The sequence below is a fragment of the Euprymna scolopes genome, chromosome 14 (assembly GCF_053919585.1).
Source record: "Euprymna scolopes isolate OS-2025 chromosome 14, ASM5391958v1, whole genome shotgun sequence".
Taxonomy (NCBI): Eukaryota; Metazoa; Mollusca; class Cephalopoda; order Sepiida; family Sepiolidae; genus Euprymna; species Euprymna scolopes.
Genome location: NC_136495.1, coordinates 119,535,785 through 119,548,530, shown reverse-complemented (window position 1 = coordinate 119,548,530; position 12,746 = coordinate 119,535,785). Strand labels below are relative to the sequence as shown.

Below are 12,746 nucleotides of genomic sequence, written 5' to 3'. Positions count from 1 at the left end.
AGTTAAAATGCAAAATGTTCATTTCAACTTGCTGACATTTGTTAGTTTTGTGCATGCGCAAATTTATTCATAGCTTGAAGTGGTTTAATTTTAAATCTTTATCTGTCGATAGCTGAAATGGTAGAGAATGTGGCTGACGCACTACATGTTTTGGTTTTGATTCTAGCTGATGGTATCCAACTCATTTTTTAAAACCTTGAAATCAATACGACATATTAGGTATAATATAATATTCAATAGAGAATTGGCTCTGTAATAATAATAGATATTAAATCAGCATGAATTAAAATATATTTAAGCATAGTTTACAACCGGGCAAAGTTGGGTGCCACCTGCTAGTTTTAAATAAAGAAAAGATTTAATTGTCATCTGCTACTAGTCTCTCGCTCTTAGACAAAGTTCAAAAGAGAGTCGCCAACCTGATATGTCCTGAACTGTCATCTAAGCTTCAGCCTCTGTCCCATCGATGAAATGTTGCATCCCTCTGCCTGTTCTACAAGTATTTTAATGGTGAATGCTCTGACGAACTACAAGCACTTGTACCCCTTCGACATAAATACCCCCGACAAACAGCTAAATCCCACCTCTACACAGAGATCCCTAGATATAAGAGAGCTTTCTACTCCAGTAGTTTCTTCCCCAGAACTGCTAGACTCTGGAATTCCCTTCCGGATCCCTGCTTCCCTAACTGTACTGACATGCAGATGTTCAAGTGTAACGTGAACCAAGATCTTGCTGCCCAACTACCTACATAGTACCCCTGTAGCTTATGCCCTAAAAGTAGCCCCTACATCAAAGTGGCAATGTGCCTTGTTTGGGGTGAAAATGTAATAAAAAAAGATTTAATTTATAAAAGGAAAAAAAATTAATATCCACAAACCTGATTCAAGTATTTCCCAGCAAAGAATGTTTTGTACCCATTTTTTTGGAGTTGGACAGGGAATAAAGTTGGCTCCAAAGTTTTTTGCCAAAAGAGACTGCTGCAGTTACCAGACAAAGAGTTATTCCAGACAAGGTGGTTATGGACGTATTGACCTGTGAGGATACTTGATCGACTTGGACAGCACAATGGACTGGTGACAAACTGAATTAATGAAATCAAAGAAGATTCATATATAATTATATAAAAATAATGATTTAAAAAATAGACATAAGGTCACACTTACGCATAAGTTTGAACAACTTAGCATACAACTCTTTCAAACATTGTCAGTCAACCTAGCCTATATTAATTCAACCATCAATTAAAAAAAAAAAAAAAAAAGAAATCTTCACAGTTAATAAGAATGCTCAATATGATTAGTTATGTTATATTATCCGGTACTACCAGATTAAACTGTCTGAAAATTCTGGCTTACTGATATAAAATGCAATAAACATTAGTATTATTGTGTTTTTCCTCTCTTTTGCAAAACTCAATTATGTCCTGCAAAATAAAAGACAAAAACAACAATTTTTCTCTATAAAACAGCTAGACCAAACACCATGAATAAAAACTTAAAGCATAAAAACTTTTAAAATTACTGAATTCAGCATTAAATAGCCATAAAACAAGACATTCATAATACACAGGAGTGCTCATTATTCTAAATGAATAAATTCAACCATATATTTTTTTTATCACTCCTATATTAAAATTTTAAAATGTTACCGTTATTAAAAAAAAAAAAAAAAAAAAAAAGAAGCTCAGTAATACAACAAATTGAAATACTGTATATCTATAAAAGTGAAAATTCCTGCGTGTGTGTGTGCGTTTCCCTACCAAATAACTGTCAATTTTCGATCTAGACACTCGAGATTTGACATAAGGGGTATTGACATTTGGGAAAATTTTTTAAGTGGTTTTCGGACAGAAATTTGGCTGTCAAGGGGTCGAAGTTCAACGATTTTACCTTTGAAAACTCTACCAAGCTCCTCCGCTAATTTTGGGTCTAAACACTTGAAATTTTAAATGTAGGTTACTTGGACATGGATCAAACTTTTTAATTTGATTCGAGCCCCAAAAAATAAGGGGTCAAAATTGGGGTCAAAGTTTAAAAATTTGACCTCTGTAGTCTACCAAATTACTCAGCCAATTTCTCGTGTAAACATTTGAAATTTTACATAAAGTGTATTCAGAGATAGGGCAAGCTTTTTAATTGGTTTGGGCTGAAAATTTGAGCTACGAAGGGGTCAAAGTTCAACAGATTTTACCTTTGTGGTGTCTAGCAAACTACTCAGCCAATTTTGAGTCTAAACATTTGAAATTTATACATAACAGGTATTCAGACATGTGGCAAGCATTTTAATCAGTTTTAGGATGAAAATTTGGCTGCCAAAAGCTCAAAGTTGAAAAAGTTGACCTTTGCAGATTCTACCAAATTCCTCTGCCAATTTTGGGTCTAAATGCTTGAAATTTTAGATATAGGTAACTTGGTTGGTTGTTTTTGTTTTATGGCATGTCAACCCTTTTCAGGTTATTTAATGCTGAATCCAAAGATTTTGAAGAACAATTTTTTAATAGAATATATTTGTTGTTTTCAGTTGGTTTCTATTTAACCCATAGTTGGAACCCTAACAGGTACTACCACTCCGGGTCAGAGTGGACCTGGAACCAATGTTAATTAAAGGGTCTCCACACTCCCCAAAGCCCGCAAGCTGGGGCCTCACCACTGGATATAGTTTAAGGTCATATCCAGGACCATAGGTAACTTGGACATGGGTAAAACTTTGTATTTTGATTGGAGACCAAAATGATAAATGTTAAGGGGTCAAAGTTTAAAAACATTGACCTTTGCAGTCTATGGAATTACTCAGATAAATTTTAGTCTAAACATTTAACATCTATAAATATAAAAGCGAAAATGTATGTATGTGTGTTCGCTTTTTCTGTATGTCTACAAAAGGCTTTTTTCAGAGAATATTCAACATTTGTCGCTCGCCGCATGTGGGTTAGTCTTTTTCCTATAACATCTTGAGAAAATAAAAATCCCGCAGTCAAACTTGACCTCATTAAAATGGGCACCTACCAAATCCAAGTAATTAAATAAATTAAAATGTGTTTCCGTTAGCATCTCGCGGTGGGGCAATCGTTAATGTCGCACGTTTTTTTTTTTCACACTTTAATTTACAACTTTGCCTCAAGGGTTCGGGTTCGATCTTTATACTTACCTACCAAAACATTTTTTTTAACCCCCCACCCTCGGAGTTTCTACACACACCTCCAAACACCCGGGCAACGTCGGGTACCCATTGCCAGTCTTACATAAAGTGTATTCACATGTAGGGCAAATTATGAACAGTACATAGGCCCCCCCCCCCCCGAACAAAGCTGGGCTGAACTGCTAGTATAGTATAGATGAAGGAGTAAGAGTTCTTTGAATGCCTAATTTGTATACATAATTTCCAATAAGTTCATAATAAATTAATATCTGGCATTATTAATTTTATCATCCTATATATATATATATATATTTTGTAAAAATAGGATGATATAATTCCAAATTAATATATACACACACACACACAATAGTTTTGTCAATATTAAGAATAATTAAAGTAACTTAATAATAAAAACCAGCTGACTAAAACAATCTCTTAAATTAAACTAACAATGTTTGCTACGAGGACAAAACTTTGGTTTCAAATACAGGGTGTTCCAGAAGTCTTGGACAAATTTCAAGACTTTATATCTACCGAACTATATCGGCATGCTTTTTATATCCTTAATAGTTTTTGAGATATTTAATGTCCACATGGCTTTTGGAATACCTTGTATTTCAAGTAGCAAATTTTATGAAGCAATAACAAGCTGGGTTTGTCAAATACGTTGAAAAATAAATGTCAAATTCAGATTCAAGCAAATAATAAGTAAATGTATATGCATGAATAATTATAGAAGAAAGACATAAACGTAAATGAATAATACATTTAAAAGGGTCAGAGAAGATATCGGCTGAAAGATAGAAATAATAGTTAATGCAGACAGTAGAAGAAAATACAATACCAAATCAGGGCTTTCAAATATGGACAGATATGACAAACAAAGACCAAAAACAGAATCATAAAGAAGATGACAAACAGTCGACACATATTACACTTAATTAGGGAATGCTGTTAGCGATTGGCTGATGACACGACTCCTCTGCATAGATGGTGACGTATATGAAAAAATATTTTACTCTAATATTAAATTGAAATATTGAGCATTATAAAAAAAACAAAACATTAAAACAATTCATGAATAACTGCAATTGTTAACTTTTTTTTTAAATTACATTTTCACCCCAAACAAGACACATTGCCACTTTGGTGTAGGGGGCTACTATCATGGGCAACAACTACTGGGGTACTATATAGAGATTTGGGCAGCAAGATGTTGGTTCATGTTACACTTGAACTTCTGCACATCAGTACCGTTGGGGAAGCAGGGACCTGGAATGGAATTCCAGAGTCTAGCAGTTCTGGGGAAGAAACTACTGGAGTAGAAAGATCTTTTACATCTAGAGATCTCTAATGTGTGGCGGTGGGATTTAGCTGCCTGTTGGGTTTGTCGAGGGTGTTTACGTCGTGAGGGGACAAGTTCTTGCAGTTCGTCAGAGCATTCACCATTAAAATACTTGTAGAACAGGCAGAGGTATGCAACATTTCATCGATGGGACAGAGGCTGAAGCTTAGATGACAGTTCAGGGCCTATCAGATTGGCGACTCTTTTGAACCTTGTCTAGGAGCAAGAGACTAGTAGCAGATGCACCAGCCCAAATATGACAGCAATACTCCATACATGGGCGAATGGTGGCCTTATAGAGGTACAGGATATTTTTGGGTGTTAGTAGTTTTCTAGCACGGTAGAGAGAGCTTACCTTCTTCGCAGCGGCCCTGGCAATGTTTTCAATGGAATTGTTCTAACTCATGTTTCCTGTGAACGTTAGGCTAAGGAGTTTGGAAGATATACTCTCAGATAAAGAGTCGTTGGCCACTGCTATTGGTGGTAGAGAAGGTTTCTTGTAATTATTGAAGGAATTAATTAAAACTTAACTTTACTTGCACTATACCACTACAACAAATCACAATCATAATCACATTAGATTATGAAGTTAAGCAATGTTGAGTCTAGTCAGTATCAAGAGGGTGACTATTTAGAAATACCAGGTGCTGTATGTAGGAGGATGTCGCTATCTCACTGCAAGAGCTGCAAAAACCTTATGTTGTCATCTCACCTGACGGAGATATACATGTGACTGAGGACTGCTTATAAATTTCATACTTCCATGAAACTTCCTCCTTTGGAGGAAGCCAGTTCAACCCAACTAGGGTGAATGCCATTTTGGTACTGTAACAAATCATAAGTAGGTGATATATGCATATACTTACCATATTTGTGAATGTAATACCCGCATCTCCAATTAGCTTCTTTGTTTTTGTCAAAGGCGTCTAGGAAAAAAAAAAGAAAAAGAAAAAAAAAAGGTTAATTTTGTAATACTTATTATTGGATTTCTTTAATATGGAACAATTTAAGAAATCAAAAATAAATTCAAGAATTATTTTTTTTTATAAAAAAATAAAAACAAAAAAAAATCCAAGTAAAAAACAAAAGAAAACAAAAAAGAAAAGAAAGAAAGAAAAAAAGAAAAGGAAAGAAAAAAAAACGATATGGTGTTTATCAGGAAAAAAAAATTAAGATATTTGAAAGCTTGGAGAACCCTGAATGAAATACAAAAATTACAGCTTCACACAGATATTAAAATAAAAGTTCCGGAAGTCCTTTCACTATTGGAAGGAAAATAAAATGTCAAGGAACTATCTTGAAGAAAAATACCAATTCGATTGATGTTTCTTCTTGCATTAAGGAAATAAAGGAAGGAATATTTATATACTGATACCGTCATCACAAGCAAACATTTTTTAAACAGGCACTAACGAGTGTCATATTAGCACGAAAAAAAAAAAAAAAAAGAAATAGATATGGCTAGCATTGAACTCTTAAATTACTTTTTTCTTTTTAACTCAAGGAAATTTTGCCAAAGAAACATTGAATCCTCATCATCATCATATTCAGCTTAATGTCCATTTTACATGCTGATATGTGTTCTACGCTTGATGCTGTACTCTTTTTTGTAAAAACCCATCTGGTAGAAATAACATGTTTATCTCTTGGGAGAGGCACTACCGTATAGGTATCATTTTCGGTTAAGGCATCTATTTCTTTTTTCATGGCAATTTTCCATTCATCACAATGTTCTGAATTAATTGCTTCGTTGAAGCTTTTTGGCGCATTTTCCATTGAATAGCAATAGTCGATTTGATAATCCTTTATATTGTCGACCACAAAAAAATCGGGTCATCTTCTATTTCTTTTGGGATATCTTTCGACTTTATCATCATCATCATCATGGACACTCTCGTCTCCGTCATTTTTATTGTTTTCGTTTGTTCTAATTATTTGAGGTAATATAATTTCATCCTCTTCATATGACAGGTTTTCGTCTGTAAAATTAAACGTGTCTGTGAATTTTACACACCGGATTCTTTTTATTTTATTTTTTTTGGGAAAAAATATGAAATTGGCTGGACTGTTTTTATTGTATCCAAGTCGGCTTTAATATTCAATTTATTCTTTTTCTCTATATATGCGAAGCAAGTTGAACCAAATATATTCATTCTGCTTAAATTTGTTTTTTTTACCGCAGAAAGATTCATATGGAGTTTTAGATAGTGTTCTGTTAAAGCACCTGTTGCGTGTATAGGCTGCCGCCATAAGTGCATACGTCCAGAGGTTTTTAGAGAGTTTTGATTCAATGAGTAGGCATCTTGCCATTTCAAAAAGTGTCTGGTGTGGCTGATGTTTCATGCCTGATATGATGGTTAATCAAAGTCTTTATTGGTAAATTCTGTACCGTTATCAGAGCGAATACACTTTATTTTACCGTAGGGGGCCATGTCGGCTAGATATTTCTTAGTTGCTAGCAGGGTATCAGATTTGTTCTTTAAAAAGTAAACCATTATTAAACCTGAATGGTCATCTACGAAATTCAACACCTATCTATAATGTTCTCTGGCCATCGGTTCTACGGGACCGTTCAAGTCACAATGCACCATTGATAGGATTTTTTAGCCTTTTTGTCTGGTATCTTGTTTTGATAGTTTGTCATTTTCCCTTGCGTACAGATGTCGCAGTTGAAGGTTTTTGATGTTTGTATTCCATCAACTTCAGTCGGCAACTTTTTGATATCAGGAATATTGCAGTGTCCAAGAATTTTATGCCATGTCTGTAGATCATGGTAGGCGGTTTTTGATGAGACTACGCTATTTAAATAATATAGTCTTCCATTTTCTTTAATATCGAATACAGTTCCATTCGGGTATACCAGTTTTGATTTATTGGGGCTAAAGTTTATATTTGCACCTTGTTTTGTGGCAGCTTGTACAGAAAATATATTTTGTTTAAATTTTGGGATTAGAAGAGCGTTTTCTAGAATACAGAAACACAGTTCACCTTTATTGTTCTTTAGCGAGATTTTCGCATTGCCTCTTTTCAAAACGATATCATTGACTCGACTCCCGTCAGCTAGTTCTACAAAATGATTTTGTGGCTTAAAGTTGGGATCAAAATTGATAAATCAGATTCCTTTGTAATCACATGTGCCGTGGCCCCACAATCGACAAGAAAATTATTGTTTGTTGAAGCATCAAATGTACACGAAAATAAAAATGTATGTTCGCTAACAGAGCTCTCTACATTTTTAATGTGGTCGCCATTTTGAGTACTGTATCTACATTGGAAACTCTTGTGATTAGGTCGTCCACAATTATAGCAAATAATTTTTGTACCTTTCTTAGGAAAAAACCTGCTTTTGGCAAAGTTGCGTTTTTTTATTCCTGGCATGGGTATAATTCGATTTTGGTGTTTTTATGCGTGTATTTTTAAATCATGATATTTGTGGATTCGTTTTTTTCTGTGATCATTTTTTCAGTTTCTTCGTAACTTCTGAGTGCTACCTTGAATTGGCTAAAAGTCATGGGTTTTTCTTTCTGCATTATCACGGTGGTAAATGGCTTGAAATCACTTGGTAATCCCTTAAGGACCATGGAAATTAACAGACTGTCACTTATAACTTCAGACATTTTTAAAGAATTTGTAGTTGTCTCGACTCTTATAATATAATCAGTAATAGTTTCGGCTTCCATTCGTTTTAGAGAGGTCAGTTCAGTGTATAAAGAAATAATTTTGGGTTTTCCTTTCGATAAATAATGCTCTCTCAATATGTTTAATGCTTTGCAGCCGTCGTCCAGGGCTTCTCTCATTACCAGCGATAGACTTTGGTCATCTAAACGCTGTATTAATTCCGCAAAGACAGTTGCGTTCTTTTCAATGAAGTCGGGGTCGTTTCTGTTTTCAGGTTGTGTTTGTAGTACTTTGTGTAGCTTTTGGATTCGTAGATACCCCAGAAATTTAACTTGCCACAATTCGAATTTTGATTCGGATCCATCGAAATAAAGACGCACGCTGGGGCCATAACCTCTAGAAGTGTAAGCCACTTTGAGTTTCAGAACAGTTTCCGATGGTTCGCTGTTACACACAAATCCTGGGAGGTGACTTGTTTGTAGTAGACAGTTCCACAGAACAAAATATTCTTACCGTGTCGAAACCCGGGAAAAGAACATGTGAAATTGCTCCAGAAAAGGTTTAATATTTATGAAGCAATTCTGGTTTCTGATTGGTTGGTTGCAGAACATGGTTTAATTTGATTCGTCAGTTCTTAGCAGCATCGTTTATAAATAGAATCGTCGGACTGTGTGGGATCATACCCCATTAATCCCAAAATATTGCAACAGTTTTTAGAAATTTATTTATTTCCAAATTAACCTACCTCTTCTAGAGTCTTTATCTCTTTATTTGGAAGATGACGGTGGTCAAGTGGTTAATGGCACAGACTGAGGATCTGTTCCAAGTTCAAATCCAGTTCGCTCCACAAAAAAAAAAAAAAAAATGGTCCCTCCCGTAAGTACCCGATCTTTCTAGAAAGAATTCTGACTACAAAAATATCAGGGAAACCAATGCCAACAATAGAATCATCGGATTCACACAATTTGATGATGACACTGGTCTCTTTAGTTAATCAGTATCATTTCCTCAGTCTTCCCTTGTCAAACAGTTTGCTACCTCAACTGTTCTACATCTACTAACCCAGGAACTCAATATGTTCACTCCAATGAAGTTTCCTGTTCAGAAAGCATTTAATCTTCGTCTGAGGTCATCAGATCGAAACCTGTCTTTAAGACAAAATTTTTACGAGTTAGTGTAAGTGGATCAGTGCATACAAAGTAGAGGCGAATTGAAAGAACAGATCAATAGCAAGAGAAGGATGAGCAAACTTCAACAACTGATTGCCAACTCTACAAGCTTCATTTCAATTTGCCTTCTTGTTATTCTTAGAAAGGAGGGGGGGGTCAAAGTGGAATTTATAATTTAAAATACTAAACTTAGTTATCATTGCCAAATCCTTAGAACAGTTAAAGGATAAATTAGAAATATGGAAAAATGTTATAAGGCAGAACTTGCCTTAAAAAAAAAAAAAAAAAAAAAATCATGTATGGCTCTGAGCTACAATTCCTAAGGGATTCTGATCAGTATCCTTCTTCTGTGTGCCGGATAGTGTTAGAAGAAATGTGACACAATGTAATCAGTGCCTATTATGGGACCACAAAAAAAAGTACAGAAAATTAAGATTAGAAAATTATCTCCAAACCTCGACTGCAAATGTAAAAGATTGATGGGACAGGTGCATCCTACTGACGATCAAAAAATAGTATAACAATACTCTGGAGGTAGTAGACTTTCTGAGGGTTTGTATTACTATACTCATTGATTTGAAAAAGTTGGAAAAAAAAAAAAAAGCAAATACATAACAAATGTTATCAAAGGCAAGATAAGTTACTTTTCTATCTAACTGGATATTTTTTAGTGTTTTTATTTAATGCAACATGTTTATTCAGCTTCAAAAACAGTGTTTATCGATGTATTGGAAAATTAAAAATGGCGCCCGACTCTCTTGAACATGCTAAGTTTGGGAAAAGGAGTTAAAAATAAAAAAAAAACTATACAAAATAATGTTAAAAACCCACCAAATATATGTCAGCCTATTTCACGGTAACATATATTGAGCGAATTTCTAACAGTATTTTGTCTAATTTATTTTTGTATTTTTAACTCCTTTTCCCAAACTTCAAGAGAGAGTTGGGCGCCATTTTTAATTTTCCAATACATCGGTAAACACTGTTTTTCAAGCTGAAATATCTTGCTTCTATCAGGAGTTAGTTTTGTTCTTATTTAGAATTATACATAAGTAAAAAAAAAAAAAAAAAATACAGAAAAATCTTAATCATCTTTGTACTCGTCACTGAACGAATATGTCATATTTCAAAAATTACGTAAATTGATCAAGTAGGTTTTTTTTTTTTTTTTTTAATTTAGAAAATAAAATTTTACAATTTTTAGCAATGAAAAAGTTTTAATTATTTTGAAATACAAACAAGACCTATAGTCGCATTGAATTGTCACCTTTGAATTTTGGGAAAATTTAAAACAATATGGCTGCTCCCTGCCTCCTTATTGCCTCCTAAAATTTGATTTTCTTAAAAAAAAAAAAAAAAAAAAAAATTAAAACAACACTGGACTAATTTATGTGATTTTTGGAATATGATATCTTTGTTCAGTGATGAGTATGTACATTATAAAGATTTATCTGTATTTTTTTACTAAATGTAATTCTAAACAAGTAGTGTTTTTTTGTAGACCATTTGGTTCATCCATCAATTTAGCATTTCTGATGTACATCTTATCTTTATCAGATCTTATTAACCCTTTTTAGGCTTGATAATTGGTGACTAGTCCAGTTGACCATTAACCATCATCCAGAGAGTAATGCACTACCAGAATGAGGCCAGAATCGTCTTAACCATCAGAAGAATCTATGACACGGAGGGGGTGGTCCATATACTAATTGCATTTAAAATACTGAAAAACTCTAAATGTCTAAATGCTAAATAATCCAAAAACAATTAAAAATCTTAATTAAAATCTACAAAATAAAATTAAAAGAGCTCTAGGATTCACTAAGATTTTATAAGTAGGGCTAGGACAACAGCATATTCTTTTCATTGTTTGACTCTCGAGTGTGTATCTGTTGATATCTTATATGCTTTTATATAAAGTCGTTCTCAGTTAATTACCTGTGTCTAACTATGCCAGATACATACTCCAGAGTCAAAACTGATAAGAATATGCTGTTGTCATAGCCTTATTTATAAGGTTCAATAAAATTGTATGAACTAAATTGTATCACTAAACTGTTCCCTTTAATATTTATGTGACATAATTTATAAGTTTTCCCAGATTACCAACATTTTAGTTTGCTTTTGGTTTGTTTGGACCATACCAGTTACCCATCTCACAATTTCTTAACAAAAGTAAAAACCCATCTTTTGACCAACCTACTTTCAAGTGGATCATATTGTTTGGGGCAATTCTTTATGATAGAAAGAATAAAGAAAATATACAAAAAAGAAATAAAGTAGCCAAAAATCTGACTCAAATGAAATGCTCTTTATGAACAAATAAATATGATGGCTTTAGGAAGTCATAAAAGTGCACTCCCTCAAAAGTCAAATATCTCCAAATAAATAAATAAATAAATTCTACATATTATGTGGTAATTTTATGTAAATCAGAAATATTTTCATTTTTAAGGGATGAGGAAGGGTAAAATTTTTTACTTGAGCTCCCTACCTAGGGTCTCAGAAATTTTTTAAAATAATTGAAAACATTGCTTAATATCTATTCAAATTTTATGCAAATCAAAGAAATTTGAATTTTCAAATGGAAAAGAAGGGGGGGGCCGTAAAATACTAAGATGGTCTTGAAATTTTGGAAATCTTAATTGGTTTCTAATGCCTACGATTCCTGCTCATTTGGCATAATGATTAGAGGTAGGCTAACAGGTGGGGAGACTGAGGGTTCAATATTTAATCAATTCATACAAAGTGGTATGTGATATTCTTTTGTGAAACACTCAGCATTATAAAAGTAAGGATCAAAGTGGAGTAATTCTGAGGAAGGAGTGGCGCCTTCTCCTACACCTCGGTGTACTAGCTAATAAAAAGGGAGCATTTGGGTTGCCTTTGACTATGATCGACCACTTTAATTTATTTTTTTTTTTTTCATCTATGGTTTAGCTTTCATACAAATTCAAGATATTTTAATTTTGAGGCGGAGAGGCGTCACTTAAGACTCTCCTAAAATCATCCAGATGCCCGAACACACACAAACACACAAGATGTGTATATATCTCAAACATAAGCTCACAAATGTGGGTCACTGAACAAATATCAACCGCTCTAAAGCAATAGGATTGTCTATAAAGTCAATTGAACACAAAAGAAAGGGGAAAGGGAAATATTTATATCTACTATGATCAGTCATTTTTTTTAACAGAATAAAACTAAAATATCTATCCATCCATCTATCTATGTATAAAAAAAAAAAATAAAATACACTTGTGTCCAACTTCGCTATGAAAACAGTTTGTTTGCATTTTATTTAAGAGACTAGCCGGCAGTCCAGCGTTGCCCAGTCGTACAATACGCTTAAACATGATATGCAGGATTTATGTAGCTTGTATATGAATTATTATTAAATCAATCCTCTATTAATTATTATATATTACAAGGAATAATTTACCAGATGGACTAATTCGCAAAAAAAAAAA

The 12,746-nt window shown here is 33.7% G+C and overlaps 1 protein-coding gene across 2 annotated transcripts in view; it reads right to left on the bottom strand.

Annotated features, from left to right (window-relative positions):
• LOC145293252 (N-acetylglucosamine-6-sulfatase-like) overlaps positions 1-12,746 on the bottom strand; it is a 512,787-nt gene that overhangs the window by 62,948 nt on the left and 437,093 nt on the right. For both annotated transcript variants that reach the window (XM_080139826.1, XM_080139825.1), the window contains exons 2-3: positions 5,353-5,412; positions 881-1,084 (exon numbers count right to left, since the gene is read on the bottom strand). In XM_080139826.1, coding sequence (XP_079995952.1) covers positions 881-1,084; positions 5,353-5,412 — 264 coding nt within the window. The remainder of the gene's footprint in view (positions 1-880; positions 1,085-5,352; positions 5,413-12,746) is intronic.